We start from the raw sequence: 19,331 nt of genomic DNA on the forward strand, positions 1-19,331 counted from the left end.
ACTGAACTAGAACTGAACTAGAACTGCACTGAACTAGAACTGAACTAGAACTGAACTTGAACTGAACTAGAACTGAACTAAAACTGAACTAGAACTGAACTAGAACTGAACTAGAACTGAACTAGAACTGAACTAGAACTGAACTAGAACTGAACTAGAACTGAACTAGAACTGAACTAGAACTGAACTAGAACTGAACTAGAATTGAACTAGAACTGAACTAGAACTGAACTAGAACTGAACTAGAACTGAACTAGTACTGAACTAGAACTGAACTAGAACTGAACTAGAACTGAACTGGAACTGAACTAGAACTGAACTAGAACTGAACTAGAACTGAACTAGAATTGAACTAGAACTGAACTAGAACTGAACTACAACTGAAGTACTACTGAACTAGAACTAAACTAAACCATACTACTCACCAGAAAAAAACGTACATTTGCATATTTGGGTTTTCCTGACAACCCTTATGCACATGGCTTACGTTTACGCTTTCCATTTGTAGTAAATAATAAATGTGAATGTTGTAATGATGAAACATTGTTGACGCTGTATAAAAATTAAAAATCATTTATTATTAATAATCTGTCATATGTTTCTTTCTAAGGAAATATGTGTAAATAATTGAATTGTAAAATAATATAATAATGTTGGCATTTATTATTACAAAAGGTGTAAGATTGTTTGAAAATAAAATGATAAATGTATAAAAAATCTATTTATAAAAAAATTATCATTGGTCGAATAATTTAATGATATTTAAAAGAGAAATTTTCTACACCCGATCATGTTCTGCGCTCGATCATTATAAATGTCAATTAAAATGAGCTACTTGGTAGTCAAGTAAAAATTTATAAAAATATTTTATAATACTTTTAAAATATGATGAGCAAAATACATTACAGTAATGAATTGTACATAATTTTTTTTTTAATTTCTCGCTAAAGTAACTGCATATGTTTGATTAAAAATATGTATGTGCATAAAATATAAATGTAAATAAAATCAAACAGTCTTTTGTGCCAGCATTTAAAAATTAAAATTATATAGACACTGACAATCGCACTCGTACAAAAAAATTGTATATCCTTGCTAACACAGATACAAATAAATTTGCATGTGTGTAAGCAAATTAAATAGAAAGTAAATTTGTATGTACAAATAGCATACATATACATAAATACATATAAATATGTGTGTATACAATAATTCATAAATTTATTAACTGCAGGCTTGTCATATACACTTTACTACATATGTATTTTGTTCCATGTCCTTATGCCCAATGGTCCTGATAGTACCGTATTACAATAAAATGACTACACCATAGATTATTTAGTGATAATTGACCCTTCGCTGTAATACCTGTGACATATAAAATAAACATTTCTCTGTAAAAAATACTCTATAAATGTGATACAGTGTTTTCTTGAAAAACTTCAGGGATTTCATTTTAACGTGTTTGCGTTTGTCTGTAGTTTAGCTTGTTGAAATTTTTAATTTAATTACTCGTATATCACAGCTTACAAACTCAAACATATAATTTATGACAATTTTACCAGCATATTGCCAGTATGCAAGTCAGCACAAAATGTACAATTTTACACACACTCAAACTGCGTTACACAATTACTAACCCTTTCATATGTAAATGGATATAAAAAGGGTGGTTTAAATGGATGTGTTTTATTAACTTTTGAATAGTTTTCTTTAAGTTCAGTTCTATTTCAGTTCTAGGTCAGTTCTAGTTAAGTTCCAGTTCAGTTCTAGTTCAGTTGTAGTTCAGTTGTAGTTCAGCTCTAGTTCAGTTCTAGTTCAGTTCTAGTTCAGTTCTAGTTCAGTTCTAGTTCAGTTCTAGTTCAGTTCTAGTTCAGTTCTAGTTCAGTTCTAGTTCAGTCTAGTTAGTCTAGTTCAGTTCTAGTTCAGTTCTAGTTCAGTTCTAGTTCAGTTCTAGTTCAGTTCTAGTTCAGTTCTAGTTCAGTTCTAGTTCAGTTCTAGTTCAGTTCTAGTTCAGTTCTAGTTCAGTTCTAGTTCAGTTCTAGTTCAGTTCTAGTTCAGTTCTAGTTCAGTTCTAGTTCAGTTCTAGTTCAGTTCTAGTTCAGTTCTAGTTCAGTTCTAGTTCAGTTCTAGTTCAGTTCTAGTTCAGTTCTAGTTCAGTTCTAGTTCAGTTCTAGTTCAGTTCTAGTTCAGTTCTAGTTCAGTTCTAGTTCAGTTCTAGTTCAGTTCTAGTTCAGTTCTAGTTCAGTTCTAGTTCAGTTCTAGTTCAGTTCTAGTTCAGTTCTAGTTCAGTTCTAGTTCAGTTCTAGTTCAGTTCTAGTTCAGTTCTAGTTCAGTTCTAGTTCAGTTCTAGTTCAGTTCTAGTTCAGTTCTAGTTCAGTTCTAGTTCAGTTCTAGTTCAGTTCTAGTTCAGTTCTAGTTCAGTTCTAGTTCAGTTCTAGTTCAGTTCTAGTTCAGTTCTAGTTCAGTTCTAGTTCAGTTCTAGTTCAGTTCTAGTTCAGTTCTAGTTCAGTTCTAGTTCAGTTCTAGTTCAGTTCTAGTTCAGTTCTAGTTCAGTTCTAGTTCAGTTCTAGTTCAGTTCTAGTTCAGTTCTAGTTCAGTTCTAGTTCAGTTCTAGTTCAGTTCTAGTTCAGTTCTAGTTCAGTTCTAGTTCAGTTCTAGTTCAGTTCTAGTTCAGTTCTAGTTCAGTTCTAGTTCAGTTCTAGTTCAGTTCTAGTTCAGTTCTAGTTCAGTTCTAGTTCAGTTCTAGTTCAGTTCTAGTTCAGTTCTAGTTCAGTTCTAGTTCAGTTCTAGTTCAGTTCAAGTTTAGTTCTAGTTTAGTTCTAGTTCAGTTCTAGTTCAGTTCTAAATTAGAATTAGTATAAGCTGCTGCTCACCATTTCACTCTTCTTGGAACCTTCATTGTAAACATTCTTTACTTTTCTGAAATCCAAATAAGTTTATTGAAATAGTTTGGTTCGATCTCTAGACTATACATATATACATATATAGAACAGACTTTACAAATTTAGAACTATTTAAAAGGAAACCCTATTTAATTACACTCAGTCACTCAAAACGCAATCGCATACAAAAAAAACTGCTTATTAAGAAATTTATTTCTTAATTTTTTTTAATTATTAATTGATATTTGTATTTAAAATATAAATTCTGTATTACACAGACACACGTTTAAATGTGTAAATAATTATATAATTGTTGGGGAGTGTATGGGTATTCAAGGGTATAATTGTTGCTGCCATCGCAAATATGTTTTTGTCTAACTACTATTACAAATATCAATTAAAGTTTTAATTAAAAACATTTTCTCATTCCTCTATTACATGCTCTCATACGTGTCTATGTAATACCATTTAATTTGATATACTTAATTTAATAATTAATTAGTTTATTATGTCATTGTTCTAGCAGCAGTAGTTTGAAGCTAAGAACAAAAACATGCATAATCACACTTATTTGAAAATGAATATGTTTTACATATACATAAATATACATATATATGTACATACATACATACATACATACATACATACATACATATGTATATAAATATGTTTTGCTGTCTACTCATTTGGTTGAGTCTGAAGAAGTCATTAACAACTGTTAATAATAAATAAAATAGTAAATATTATTACCAGTATTATGGCTAAAAGGAACTACATAAATTAATGCACACACTCATCACACAAATACTTACACAAAATTTATTAAATTTAAACACAAGTCTGTTTAACTTCCGTTTTGGGGCTTTTTACACTCCAATTACACACAACAACTGTGGTAACAATAATGTTATTGATAAAATGTGTATTAAATTACTTTACTACTGGTGTATATCAAATAGCAAAAACAACAAAAAATATAAAACCAAGATGAAATGCAAACATTTCTGCGACTAACAGAATTACATTTATCATAGTGTCATAAACTTAAATTGAACTAAATTAATCATTTGTATAATTTGGTAATGGCTTTTTGGGGGTTAATCGTTTTAAAAGAGAGGCAAATGTATTTAATTTGATCCTGTTTTAGTTATGTTCTTCCTTTAGTTCTGTTCTAGTTCTGTTCTAGTTCTGTTCTAGTTCTGTTCTAGTTCTGTTCTAGTTCTGTTCTAGTTCTGTTCTAGTTCTGTTCTAGTTCTGTTCTAGTTCTTTTCTAGTTTGTTCTAGTTGTTCTAGTTCTGTTCTAGTTCTGTTCTAGTTCTGTTCTAGTTCTGTTCTAGTTTCTGTTCTAGTTCTGTTCTAGTTCTGTTCTAGTTCTGTTCTAGTTCTGTTCTAGTTCTGTTCTAGTTCTGTTCTAGTTCTGTTTCTAGTTCTGTTCTAGTTCTGTTCTGTTCTAGTTCTGTTCTAGTTCTGTTTTAGTTCTGTTCTAGTTCTGTTCTAGTTCTGTTCTATGTTCTAGTTCTGTTCTAGTTCTGTTCTAGTTCTGTTCTGTTCGTTCTAGTTCTGTTCTAGTTTTCTGTTCTAGTTCTGTTCTAGTTCTGTTCTGTCTAGTTCTGTTCTAGTTCTGTTTAGTTCTGTTTAGTTCTGTTCTAGTTCTGTTCTAGTTCTGTTCTAGTTCTGTTCTAGTTCTGTTCTAGTTCTGTTCTAGTTCTGTTCTAGTTCTGTTCTAGTTCTGTTCTAGTTAGTCTAGTTCTGTTCTAGTTCTGTTTCTAGTTTCTGTTCTAGTCTGTTCTAGTTCGTTCTGTTCTTTCTAGTTCTGTTCAGTTATAGTCTGTCTAGTTCTGTTCTAGTTCTGTTCTAGTTCTGTTCTAGTTCTGTTCTAGTTCTGTTCTAGTTCTGTTCTAGTTCTGTTCTAGTTCTGTTCTAGTTCTGTTCTAGTTTCTGTTCTAGTTCTGTTCTAGTTCTGTTCTAGTTACTGTTCTAGTTCTGTTCTAGTTCGTTCTAGTTCTGTTCTAGTTCTGTTCTAGTTCTGTTCTAGTTCTGTTCTAGTTCTGTTCTAGTTCTGTTCTAGTCTGTTCTAGTTCTGTTCTAGTTTCTGTTCTAGTTCTGTTCTAGTTCTGTTCTAGTTCTGTTCTAGTTCTGTTCTAGTTCTGTTCTAGTTCTGTTCTAGTTCTGTTCTAGTTCTGTTCTAGTTCTGTTCTAGTTCTGTTCTAGTTCTGTTCTAGTTTTTCTAGTTCTGTTCTAGTTCTGTTCTAGTTCTGTTTAGTTCTGTTTAGTTCTGTTCTAGTTCTGTTCTAGTTCTGTTCTAGTTCTGTTCTGTTCTAGTTCTGTTCTAGTTCTGTTCTAGTTCTGTTCTAGTTCTGTTCTAGTTCTGTTCTAGTTCTGTTCTAGTTCTGTTCTAGTTCTGTTCTAATTCTGTTCTAGTTCTGTTCTAGTTCTGTTCTAGTTCTGTTCTAATTCTGTTCTAGTTCTGTTCTAGTTCTGTTCTAGTTCTGTTCTAGTTCTGTTCTAGTTCTGTTCTAGTTCTGTTCTAGTTCTGTTCTAGTTCTGTTCTAGTTCTGTTCTAGTTCTGTTCTAGTTCTGTTCTAGTTCTGTTCTAGTTTTTCTGTTTCTAGTTCTGTTCTAGTTCTGTTCTAGTTCTGTTCTAGTTCTGTTCTAGTTCTGTTCTAGTTCTGTTCTAGTTCTGTTCTAGTTCTGTCTAGTTCTGTTCTAGTTCTGTTCTAGTTCTGTTCTAGTTCTGTTCTAGTTCTGTTCTAGTTCTGTTCTAGTTCTGTTCTAGTTCTGTTCTAGTTCTGTTCTAGTTCTGTTCTAGTTCTGTTCTAGTTCTGTTCTAGTTCTGTTCTAGTTCTGTTCTAGTTCTGTTCTAGTTCTGTTCTAGTTCTGTTCTAGTTCTGTTCTAGTTCTGTTTTAGTTCCGTTCTAGTTCTATTCTAGTTCTGTTCTGTTCTAGTTCTGTTTCTAGTTCTGTTCTAGTTCTGTTCTAGTTGTGTTCTAGTTCTGTTCTAGTTCTGTTCTAGTTCTGTTCTAGTTCTGTTCTAGTTCTGTTCTAGTTCTGTTCTAGTTCTGTTCTGTTCTAGTTCTGTTCTAGTTCTGTTCTAGTTCTGTTCTAGTTCTGTTCTAGCTCTGTTCTAATTCTGTTCTAGTTCTGTTCTAATTCTGTTCTAGTTCTGTTCTAGTTCTGTTCTTGTTCTGTTCCTTATTTTTTATTTAATTTTCTAACAAATTGCCTTATTCGGCGTTTCCCTACTTGATGAGTTTCCTATTTAAATATTTTTGTATACTGACATATATATACTTTCAAAATCATTAACAACTTTTAAAAATCACAAATCAAAAGTTAATCATTTTAGCGCCTAAATTATTAAAACATATCTTATAAATTTATAATATATACGTATAAATAAACATTATTTTAGATATGTAAAGCTTAACAAATTTGTACTAAATTTCATAAAATACATACAATCAAATAATCGTAAATCTATAAAAATAAACAAAATTCTCATACAGGAATACAATACAGTTTAATTGATTATTATATCAAATTGTATTAAAAGTAATAAATACAAGAAAATGCTCTCCAATAAACGTAAAATTAAATGTTTATCGAATGTGAAAAGGCCACAGGCGGTATACGAAATACAAGGCTGAAGATGTAACAAATAAAGATTAAAGTGGGAAATCTGCAAAGAGAAGAAATAGACAAAATGCGAAGTACATGTATGTGCAGCAATATGAAAATGATAAGGATATGGAAAAAAAAGAAGAAGAAAATAAACGGAAACATGAAATAGATGACAAAAAAATCAAATGAAAAATCAATGAATTTTCAATTAAATGGTATGTAGCGTTGTAACGGTGTGTGTACGAGGGTGAATTTATAAGGAATTAAAGTTATGCAATTATACATTCCAAAATCGGTTCTAGTTTAGTTTTGGTTCAGTTCAGTTCAGTTCTAGTTCAGTTCCTGTTCAGTTCTAGTTCAGTTCTAGTTCATTTCTAGTTCATTTCTAGTTCAGTTCTAGTTCAGTTCTAGTTCAGTTCTAGTTCAGTTCTAGTTCAGTTCTAGTTCAGTTCTAGTTCAGTTCTAGTTCAGTTCTAGTTCAGTTCTAGTTCAGTTCTAGTTCAGTTCTAGTTCAGTTCTAGTTCAGTTCTAGTTCAGTTCTAGTTCAGTTCTAGTTCAGTTCTAGTTCAGTTTCTAGTTCAGTTCTAGTTCAGTTCTAGTTCAGTTCTAGTTCAGTTCTAGTTCAGTTCTAGTTCAGTTCTAGTTCAGTTCTAGTTCAGTTCTAGTTCAGTTCTAGTTCAGTTCTAGTTCAGTTCTAGTTCAGTTCTAGTTCAGTTCTAGTTCAGTTCTAGTTCAGTTCTAGTTCAGTCAAGTTCAGTTCAAGTTCAGTTCTAGTTCAGTTCTAGTTCAGTTCTAATTCAGTTCTAGTTCAGTTCTAGTTCAGTTCCAGTTCAGTTCTAGTTCAGTTCTAGTTCAGTTCTAGTTCAGTTCTAGTTCAGTTCTAGTTCAGTTCTAGTTCAGTTCAGTTTCAGTTCTAGTTCAGTTCTAGTTCAGTTCTAGTTCAGTTCTAGTTCAGTTCTAGTTCAGTTCTAGTTCAGTTCTAGTTCAGTTCTAGTTCAGTTCTAGTTCAGTTCTAGTTCAGTTTCTAGTTCAGTTCTAGTTCAGTTCTAGTTCAGTTTAGTTCAGTTCTAGTTCAGTTCTAGTTCAGTTCTAGTTCAGTTCTAGTTCAGTTCTAGTTCAGTTCTAGTTCAGTTCTAGTTCAGTTCTAGTTCAGTCTATTCAGTTCTAGTTCAGTTCTAGTTCAGTTCTAGTTCAGTTCTAGTTCAGTTCTAGTTCAGTTCTAGTTCAGTTCTTGTTCAGTTCAGTTCTAGTTCAGTTCTAGTTCAGTTCTAGTTCAGTTCTAGTTCAGTTCTAGTTCAGTTCTAGTTCTAGTTCAGTTCTAGTTCAGTTCTAGTTCAGTTCTAGTTCAGTTCTAGTTCAGTTCTAGTTCAGTTCTAGTTCAGTTCTAGTTCAGTTCTAGTTCAGTTCTAGTTCAGTTCTAGTTCAGTTCTAGTTCAGTTCTAGTTCAGTTCTAGTTCAGTTCTAGTTCAGTTCTAGTTCAGTTCTAGTTCAGTTTAGTTCAGTTCTAGTTCAGTTCTAGTTCAGTTCTAGTTCAGTTCTAGTTCAGTTCTAGTTCAGTTCTAGTTCAGTTCTAGTTCAGTTCTAGTTCAGTTCTAGTTCAGTTCTAGTTCAGTTCTAGTTCAGTTCTAGTTCAGTTCTAGTTCAGTTCTAGTTCAGTTCTAGTTCAGTTCTAGTTCAGTTCTAGTTCAGTTCTAGTTCAGTTCTAGTTCAGTTCTAGTTCAGTTCTAGTTCAGTTCTAGTTCAGTCTAGTTCAGTTCTAGTTCAGTTAGTCAGTTTTAGTTCAGTTCTAGTTCAGTTCTAGTTCACTTCTAGTTCATTTCTAGTTCGTTCTAGTTCAGTTCTAGTTCAGTTCTAGTTCAGTTCTAGTTTAGTTCTACTATTGTCCGAGTTCAGGTCTAGTTCAATCACTTTTACTTAATACTAGTTCACTTCCAGTTCAGTGTTACTTCCCTTATCAATCCCACATCGACGCAAACATTTACAAAATATCAACAGACAGCCAAACAAAAACAAATTACACTTACACATTTATCCACAACTGATTCGCCTTCGATAACAGCGACTTCACCCCACACACCATTCGAAAGGATGAACGTGTTCTTGTAAAACTTGAACGCATTTCATCAATCATCAGTAGTATTAAAAACATGTCCCAGATGATGCCAAATACATATAACACAGCATAAGGATTAATAACAATAGCAGCAGTTTTACGTTCTTCATTATTGCTTAACACATCTATACCATCCTTATGGCTACGGCGGACAGATGCACAGTTCCAGCGGTACCGTGACGTAAATCATGGTTTCCCATAAATATCAACAGCCACAAAATACATAATAAATATTTGTGTTAAACACTCTATAATGACAAATGTCAGGAAACAAACAATTTGCCAACTGTAGAGGTGCATAAAGATCCCACTCAACTTGTATACTTGCCAGTGTTGCTGCAACACCTGCTCCAGTTGATGGCACATATATTGGTGACGATATTTGTGATAGCCCATACGATGATATGTTAAGAATTTTAATTGCTTTAAAATATCCAATAATTTGTGATTTAGTTCCTGAGTTATTAAGGCAATCACCCAGCTACCATAGTAGAGTGAATTTAAGGTGGTCATCAGAATCAATTGACAGTGCTGCACATACAGCAGGGTGAGCAGATACCAGAAACGTTTGCTAGCCTTATCATAAAGGATTAAGAATATAATCCACATAAATTGCAACAAGATTGTTAAACATTTCGCCATAATATACCAAACGACACGTTTGTGCGAACGATTATCGTTGTTAATATTCATTTGGAGAATATTTCTTGATTTCAGCATCCTATTGATACATTCCATGATGGCCTTACGATTATGCAGCTGCATATAGAGAGTGGCCAGTGCACAGAGCAGCACATGCCATAACGTATGTAACCCACATAGGAGAGCAGTAGATTTTGTCGTAAAAATGTCATTTCTGTATACAGGATGTATATGGAGAAGGGCATAAATGCCAGGACGAAGACAAGCACACAACCACTATAAAGACGTGTTTGCCATGATTCTTAACACACTGTCGCTGGTAATCGTAGAAGAAGCAGGCAATGCCAAGAAACGGCTGACAAAATAGATGCCATAAATAATCGCAAGAAATAATTTCGTTGTAAAATTAAAATCCTTTCGGAAAACGAAAAATGTCATGTTATAATGTTGGTTTATTGAAGTAAACTGCCTGGCAAAGGCAGTTGTCTCAATTAAAGGTTTATTAATTCGTTCTTTTTTTCCTTTTTAACTTTTTTCGCGTTGTGTCGCTCCTTCTCTCACCTCCTTCCGGTTTCCTGTTTATCACTCAAACAAACGTGCTTAAGTGCGCATTTTCGTCAACTTAACGTATGTATGAGTAAATGTTATGAATAAATATAGTAGTTTAACAACTACAAATATAAACAATTAATTATTTCTATTATTTGTTCGTTTAATAACAATGTAATTTATAATTCTATAAATGAATTTGTATGTGGGGTGTCTGTGTGTTTACAATTGGTTGTTTTAAATAATTTTTTCACATTTAGTTTCGTAATTGTGTTGCTTGTTAATTACTTTCCACTAGTTGCCTCCTGCTTTTAACAGTTTCAAATGTTTTGTTGCTTACTTTGTTATAAACGGATTTAATGGCTGTTGTTAAAAGTCTGCTTAATCTGATTAAGAATGTTTCGATATTAATCTAATTGTTAGTTTACAATAATAATAGAGAGTTTAAATATTTATATGAATAAAAATAAGGCGTAATTGAGATTAAACTGTGGCAAATGGAAATTAAAACATTTTAATTGATTTCAACAACAATTTGTAAATGAAAAAACTAGTGAAAAAGGTGATTGTTCAGTTCCAGTTCAGTTCTAGTCAGTTTAGTTCAGTTCTAGTTCAGTTCTAGTTCATTCTAGGTTCTAGTTCAGTCTAGTTCAGTTCTAAGTTTCAGTTCTAGTTCAGTTCTAGTTCAGTTCTAGTTCAGTTCTAGTTCAGTTCTAGTTCAGTTCTAGTTCAGTTCTAGGTCAGTTCTAGTTCAGTTTCTAGTCAGTTCAGGTCTCGTTAAGTTCTAGTTCAGTTCTAGTCAGTTCTAGCTCAGTCTAGTTCAGTTCTAGATTCAGTTCTAGTTCAGTTCTAGTTCAGTTTAGTTTCTAGTTCAGTTCTAGTTCAGTTCTAGTTCAGTTCTAGTTCAGTTCTAGTTCAGTTCTAGTCTCAGTTCTAGTTCAGTTCTAGTTCAGTTCTAGTTCAGTCTAGTTCAGTCTAGTTCAGTTCTAGTTCAGTTCTAGTTCGTTCTAGTTCAGTCTAGTTCATTCTAGTTCAGTTCTAGTTCAGTTCTGTTCAGTTCTAGTTCAGTTCTAGTTCAGTTCTAGTTCAGTTCTAGTTCAGTTCTAGGTCAGTTCTAGTTCAGTTCTAGTTCAGTTCTAGTTCAGTTCTAGTCAGTTCTAGTTCAGTTCTAGTTCAGTTTCTGTTTCAGTTCTAGTTCAGTTCTAGTTCAGTTCTAGTTCAGTTCTAGTTCAGTTCTAGTTCAGTTCTAGTTCAGTTCTAGTTCAGTTCTAGTTCAGTTCTAGTTCAGTTCTAGTTCAGTTCTAGTTCAGTTCTAGTTCAGTTCTAGTTCAGTTTCTAGTTCAGTTCTAGTTCAGTTCTAGTTCAGTTCTAGTTCAGTTCTAGTTCAGTTCTAGTTCAGTTCTAGTTCAGTTCTAGTTCAGTTCTAGTTCAGTTCTAGTTCAGTTCTAGTTCAGTTCTAGTTCAGTTCTAGTTCAGTTCTAGTTCAGTTCTAGTTCAGTTCTAGTTCAGTTCTAGTTCAGTTCTAGTTCAGTTCTAGTTCAGTTCTAGTTCAGTTCTAGTTCAGTTCTAGTTCAGTTTAGTTCAGTTCTAGTTCAGTTCTAGTTCAGTTCTAGTTCAGTTCTAGTTCTGTTCTAGTTCAGTTCTAGTTCAGTTCTAGTTCAGTTCTAGTTCAGTTCTAGTTCAGTTCTAGTTCAGTTCTAGTTCAGTTCTAGTTCAGTTCTAGTTCAGTTCTAGTTCAGTTCTAGTTCAGTTCTAGTTCAGTTCTAGTTCAGTTCTAGTTCAGTTCTAGTTCAGTTCTAGTTCAGTTCTAGTTCAGTTCTAGTTCAGTTCTAGTTCAGTTCTAGTTCAGTTCTAGTTCAGTTCTAGTTCAGTTCTAGTTCAGTTCTAGTTCAGTTCTAGTTCAGTTCTAGTTCAGTTCTAGTTCAGTTCTAGTTCAGTTCTAGTTCAGTTCTAGTTCTAGTTCAGTTCTAGTTCAGTTCTAGTTCAGTTCTAGTTCAGTTCTAGTTCAGTTCTAGTTCAGTTCTAGTTCAGTTCTAGTTCAGTTCTAGTTCAGTTCTAGTTCAGTTCTAGTTCAGTTCTAGTTCAGTTCTTCAGTTCAGTTCTAGTTCAGTTCTAGTTCAGTTCTAGTTCAGTTCTATCAGTTCTCTAGTTCTAGTTCTGTTCTAGTTCTCTTCTAGTTCTGTTCTGTTCTAGTTCATTTGTGTAAGAATACTTTATGATTACCCCTAGTATTTACAAGTGCGTTATTCACACTTCATTCGATGATTTTAATTATTATAAATTAAATGTATTTTTTTATTTTAAATTTATTTATTTAGTTAATTAAATATACGTACGCACATTGTACAATATTGTTTATTTAAATTGTATTACAATACATAATAAATTATGTTGTTTATTTTTGTTAATATTTATTTACCAACAAAATATATATTAAATTTTATTATAAATAAAACACGTTTTCATTATAATAAACTGAAAAAGACAAATAGACAGCAGATATGTATTATAAAAATAAACAATTTTCATTTATAGCAAATTTTATAATTAGTTGTAACATTACGACTAAAATGGTTAATCAATTAGAGTAATTGAAAAAAAAAAATCACAAAAAGGAATTTCAAATAATTTCTACATCCTTCCTGTATACAAAGCCCTTCACATACCATTTAGTTTAATTTGTATAAATATTAAACAATTTTATATAAAATCTTTGAATTTTTTTATTTACATACTATATTATTATTTTGTTGTTACTTTTTGATGTTCTTGAATTAAACCTAGACGTATAAGTTATAAATATGTTCAATTATAAAACGTATACGTCTTCAACAACTTTGCAAATAGATTTTAGTTGTTATGACAATTAAACCATTTTTTAAAACATTTCCATATTTTTTATGTTTAGTATTTAGTTGTTTTATTCTATTGTCAGATGCAAAATTTCTTTCGAAGGTTGTCATCATGGACGTATTTTTTATCAATAACATGAAAGTTCTTCAATTTCACAATTAGCGATATCACCCATCGCCTGATCAAGACGATAATAAGTATGAATAAGTACTTCACTAGATAAATCTAAAGTCCAAAATATAGAAATATATGATTCGACTGAATAAACTTTCCCATATTAAAGAAATAAATTTTTATAAAATATTTCTCAACTTGATTACTTACAATTTCAAAAACAAACAAACAAATAACTGTAACAGATTCTTCAATTGTTCCAAAGAACTTTAATAACGAAAACTGTAAAAAAGAGGTATAAATCATGCATTTTTGTTGCACAAACTAAAATAAATTAGTTCAACTCACTTGATTTTTGCAACAAAAATTCCATTTATGCAACCCAATGTGAATGCAAGTGTGTAGAACTCTGTGTGATTGTGTGTAATATTTAGTTGAAACATGAAAACAATTTTACGAATACAAATACCAAAGAAAATAAACAAAAACAGTTAGATAAAAAGAAAACAACTATAGAGTAAAAAAAAGAGGAACAGAAAATAAAATTCACACACACAGGCATATAAACAAACTAAAAATGCATTTGAACACAAATAAACACATCACAAGCATTTGGGTCAATTCCTTTCCAAATGCCAATGATAAATTGAAAAAAATTTAATGGAATCGTTGTATGTTGGAGCAGTGATTTGGTTAGAGAATTAATGTAACTGATAGCAGTGCTTTTAAAAATGTTCTGAAGTAAAAATGCTTGAAAAGGGTGGAACAGAGTTTTCTTATCTATATATGGACAAAAAAGCGTAACGCTAATGTGTGACTAATTCATTAAAACACGCCTAGTCTATGTGATCTATAGTCTAGTTTATAGTCTAGTCTATAGTTTAGTCTATAGTTTAGTCTATAATTTACTCTATAGTCTAGTCTAAAGATTAGTCTTTCGTCTAGTCTATAGCTATGTCTATAGTCCAGTCTATAATATAATTTAGTCTAGTCTATAGTCTAGTCTATAGTCTAGTCTATAGTCTAGTCTATAGTCTAGTCTATAGTCTAGTCTATAGTCTAGTCTATAGTCTAGTCTATAGTCTAGTCTATAGTCTAGTCTATAGTATAGTCTATAGTCTAGTCTATAGTCTAGTCTATAGTCTAGTCTAGTCTATAGTCTAGTCTATAGTCTAGTCTATAGTCTAGTCTATAGTCTAGTCTATAGTCTAGTCTATAGTCTAGTCTATAGTCTAGTCTATAGTCTAGTCTATAGTCTAGTCTATAGTCTAGTCTATAGCCTAGCCTATAGTCTAGTCTATAATCTAGTCTATAGTCTAGTCTATAGTCTAGTCTATAGTCTAGTTTATAGTCAAGTCTATAGTCCAGTCTATAGGCTAGGCTGTAGTCCAGTCTATAGCCCAATCTATAGTCCAGTCTATAGTCCAGACTATAGTCCAGTCTATAGTCCAGTCTATATATATATATAGTCTATTCTATAGTTTAGTCTATAGTCTACTCTATAGTTTAGTATATATTTAGTCTGGGGTATAGTTTAGTCTATAGTCTAGTCTATAGTCTAGTCTATAGTCTAGTCTATAGTCTAGTCTATAGTCTAGTCTATAGTCTAGTCTATAGTCTAGTCTATAGTCTAGTCTATAGTCTAGCCTATAGTCTAGTCTATAGTCTGGTCTATAGTCTTGTCTATAGTCTAGTCTATAATCTAGTCTATAATCTAGCCTATAATCTAGTCTATAGTCTAGTCTATAGTCTAGTCTATAGTCCAGTTTATAGTCAAGTCTATAGGCCAGGCTATAGTCCAGTCTATAGTCCAATCTATAGCCCAATCTATAGTCCAGCCTATAGTCTAGTCTAGTCTATAGCATACTCTATAGTCTATTCTATAGTTTAGTCTATAGTTTACTTTATAGTTTAGTATATATTTAGTCTGGGGTATAGTCTAGTCTATAGTCTAATCTATAGTCTAGTCTATTGTCTATTCTATAGTCTAGTCTATAGTCTAGTCTTTAGTCTCGTCTATAGTCTAGTCTTTAGTCTCGTCTATTGTCTTGTCTATAGTCTAGTCTATAGTCCAGTCTATAGTCTAGTCTATAGTATACTCTATAATATTGAACCAATAAACGGAAAACGGAAAAGCAGTGCCTTTGTGCTACTTTTTCTTTCTTCTAATGGTATTTAATGATAATTAATAATTAATTGGTGGGAACTTGAAAGTTAATTTTTAAGAAGGGAGTTTTAGGTACTTATGAGTTCTTCAAATGGTACAATTTAGAAGTACTTATTACTTTTTAAATTTTCGATGAAAGACGATTAGGATAGCGAAGAACTACGGGTGTGCTAGTGTTTGCAGATTTGTGAGTGAAGATTTTTCTTGCAATAGTTGTTATTGTAAGTTAAACTCTATTCAATAATTTTCTAGATGACTCCACCTATTGTTACTCGTTATATCTTTTTATACTAAAATCCGTTAACAAATTGAAAAACTTATTTTGCCAACAAAACTAATTGTAGGGCTTAAAAACAACTCGAGATATATATTGAAAAAAATATAATAAAATTAAAACAATCTTGTATTTGCACATGTACTGTTCAGAATCGAGTGGAAACATGCAATTGTTACGTTTTTAAATGTTCTATTAAAATAACTGAGATTTGTTTTTATATCCTTCAGCTTCGTTAGAAGGATATATATGTATATATATAAGTTTGTCATTCCGTTTATAATTTCTACAATGTAACATTCCGATTCCTTATAGACAGCGTAGTAGATTTAGTCATGTCCGTCTGCCTGCCTGTATATCTGTCCGTGTCTGTTATGAAATCTCTTTTCACAAGACAAAATCAAATATATCCAAAAATTCTTCAAGTTTATATGCAAAAATGTAATGACAATGAATTTTTGCTAATTCAGGTTTGTTTGTTTTGCCTTAAAATCAATTAATTAATTATTATAGGTTGATTATTGTTATTGAGGTCTTACATTATATTATATCTTTAAGTTTGTGGAAAATTAAACAGAGATGGGAAAAAATTTAAAAATTAAAAAAAAAATATTGTAATAGTGTGTTTTTGTAACTCTGGTACCAAGGACTATTTCTGATACTGTTTTGTTATTCAAAAGACTAGACTATAGACTAGACTATAGACTAGACTATAGACTAGACTATAGACTAGACTATAGACTAGACTATAGACTAGACTATAGACTATAGACTAGACTATAGACTAGACTATAGACTAGACTATAGACTAGACTATAGACTAGACTATAGACTAGACTATAGACTAGACTATAGACTAGACTATAGACTAGACTATAGACTAGACTATAGACTAGACTATAGACTAGACTATAGACTAGACTATAGACTATAGACTAGACTATAGACTAGACTATAGACTAGACTATAGACTAGACTATAGACTAGACTATAGACTAGACTATAGACTAGACTATAGACTAGACTATAGACTAGACTATAGACTAGACTATAGACTAGACTATAGACTAGACTATAGACTAGACTATAGACTAGACTATAGACTAGACTATAGACGATATAGACTAGACTATAGACTAGACTATAGACTAGACTATAGACTAGACTATAGACTAGACTATAGACTAGACTATAGACTAGACTATAGACTAGACTATAGACTAGACTATAGACTAGACTATAGACTAGACTATAGACTAGACTATAGACTAGACTATAGACTAGACTATAGACTAGACTATAGACTAGACTATAGACTAGACTAGAGATAGACTAGACTATAGACTAGACTATAGACTAGACTATAGACTAGACGACTATAGACTAGACTATAGACTAGACTATAGACTAGACTATAGACTAGACTATAGACTAGACTATAGACTAGACTATAGACTAGACTATAGACTAGACTATAGACTAGACTATAGACTAGACTATAGACTAGACTAGACTATAGACTAGACTAGAGACTAGATAGACTAGACTATAGACTAGACTATAGACTAGACTATGACTAGACTATAGACTAGACTATAGACTAGACTATAGACTAGACTATAGACTAGACTATAGACTAGACTATAGACTAGACTATAGACTAGACTATAGACTAGACTATAGACTAGACTATAGACTAGACTATAGACTAGACTATAGACTAGACTATAGACTAGACTTTAGACTAGACTATAGACTAGACTATAGACTAGACTATAGACTAGACTATAGACTAGACTATAGACTAGACTATAGACTAGACTATAGACTAGACTAGACTATAGACTAGACTAGACTATAGACTAGACTAGACTATAGACTAGATAGACTAGACTAGACTAGACTAGACTAGACTATAGACTAGACTATAGACTAGACTATAGACTAGACTAGACTATCGACTCGACTATAGACTAGACTATAGACTAGACTATAGACTAGACTATAGGACTAGACTATAGACTAGACTAATAGACTAGACTAGACTAGACTATAGACTAGACTATAGACTTAGACTAGACTAGACTATAGACTAGACTATAGACTAGACTATAGACTAACTATGACTAGACTAGACTATAGACTAGACTATAGACTAGACTATAGACTAGACTATAGACTAGGACTATAGACTACTGACTATAGACTAGACTCTAGACTAGACTATAGACTAGACTATAGACTAGACTATAGACTAGACTATAGACTAGACTATAGACTAGACTATAGACTAGACTATAGGACTAGACTATAGACTAGACTATAGACTAGACTATAGACTAGACTATAGACTAGACTATAGAATAGGACTATAGACTAGACTATAGAATAGACTATAGACTAGACTATAGACTAGACTATAGACTAGACCTATAGACTAGACTATAGACTAGACTATAGACTAGACTATAGACTAGACCTATAGACTAGACTATAGACTAGACTATAGACTAGACTATTACTAGACTAGCTAGACTAGACTATAACTAGACTATAGACTAGATAGACTAGACTAGACTATAGACTAGACTATAGATAGACTATAGACTAGACTAGACTAGACTAGACTATAGACTAGACTAGACTAGACTAGACTATAGACTAGACTATAGACTAGACTAGACTAGACTCTAGACTAGACTATAGACTAGACTTAGACTAGACTATAGACGACTATAGACTAGACTATAGACTAGACTATAGACTAGACTATAGACTAGACTAGATAGAGAGAGATAGACTAGACTAGAATAGACTAGACTATAGACTAGACTAGACTATAGACTAGACTAGACTAGACTAGACATAGACTAGACTAGACTAGACTATAGACTAGACTATAGACTAGACTATAGACTAGACTATAGACTAGACTATAGACTAGACTAGAGACTATAGACTAGACTATAGACTAGACTATAGACTAGACTATAGACTAGACTATAGACTAGACTATAGACTAGACTATAGACTAGACTATAGACTAGACTATAGACTAGACTATAGACTAGACTATAGACTAGACTATAGACTAGACTATAGACTAGACTATAGACTAGACTATAGACTAGACTATAGACTAGACTATAGACTAGACTATAGACTAGATATAGACTAGACTATAGACTAGACTATAGACTAGACTATAGACTAGACTATAGACTAGACTATATAGACTAGAATAGACTAGACATAGACTAGACTATAGACTAGACTATAGACTAGACTATAGACTAGACTATAGACTAGACTATAGACTAGACTATAGACTAGACTATAGACTAGACTATAACTAGACTAGACTAGACTAGACTAGACATGACTAGACTATAGACTAGACTAGACTAGAGACTAGACTATAGACTAGACTATAGACTAGACTATAGAAGACGGACTGGACTGGACTAGACAGACTAGACTAGACTAGACTAGACTAGATAGAGACTAGACTGGACTGGACTAGACTAGACTAGACTAAGACTAGACTAAGAGTATACTATGGACTAGACTATATTTTAATAAAATAAGTATTGACTATGGTGAAGGGTATATTAGATTCGGCACAGTCGAATATAGAACTGTTACTTGTTTTCTTTATATTTTATTTAGTTTTTATATTCATAGAATTTTTTAAAAACAAACGAATTGAAATGCATGGCAACATTTTAAATTATTTAGTAATATATATGTGTCGATATGTATATTGCAAACTGATAGAGAAAAAAAAAGAATATTGAAATTGAAAATAACAAAACGAAAAGTACCACTCACTCACTATACGTCTAACGATATAAACTTTAACTCTATAGTTACAAAAACTCAACGTTATCTAACAAATAAATTGATTTAAAATAGAAAAAAATAACAGACAAAAAAATCTAATTCTATACTAAATCAATTGTTTTTTGTTTCTATTTATTTGCAGGAACGTTACAAAACAGACATCAATTTGGCCATACAATTATTGCAATGCAAGCCTGATGGTTTTGTGCCACAAAAAATATCTTCCGTTAGTATTTGAATATACATTTTAAAAAGAAAATTTTTATTTTT

The 19,331-nt window shown here is 32.0% G+C and overlaps 1 protein-coding gene across 1 annotated transcript in view; it reads left to right on the forward strand.

Annotated features, from left to right (window-relative positions):
* The window catches only part of LOC119604617 (tight junction-associated protein 1), a 79,465-nt gene that overhangs the window by 59,850 nt on the left and 284 nt on the right, over positions 1-19,331 (forward strand). Inside the window, exon 3 of the mRNA XM_037957350.1 lies at positions 19,204-19,287. Within this exon, the coding sequence (XP_037813278.1) occupies positions 19,204-19,287 (84 nt within the window). The remainder of the gene's footprint in view (positions 1-19,203; positions 19,288-19,331) is intronic.

The sequence above is a fragment of the Lucilia sericata genome, unplaced genomic scaffold (assembly GCF_015586225.1).
Source record: "Lucilia sericata isolate MDLA Ls3-8-SP2 unplaced genomic scaffold, ASM1558622v1 Contig000409F_arrow, whole genome shotgun sequence".
NCBI classification, from domain to species: domain Eukaryota; kingdom Metazoa; phylum Arthropoda; class Insecta; order Diptera; family Calliphoridae; genus Lucilia; species Lucilia sericata.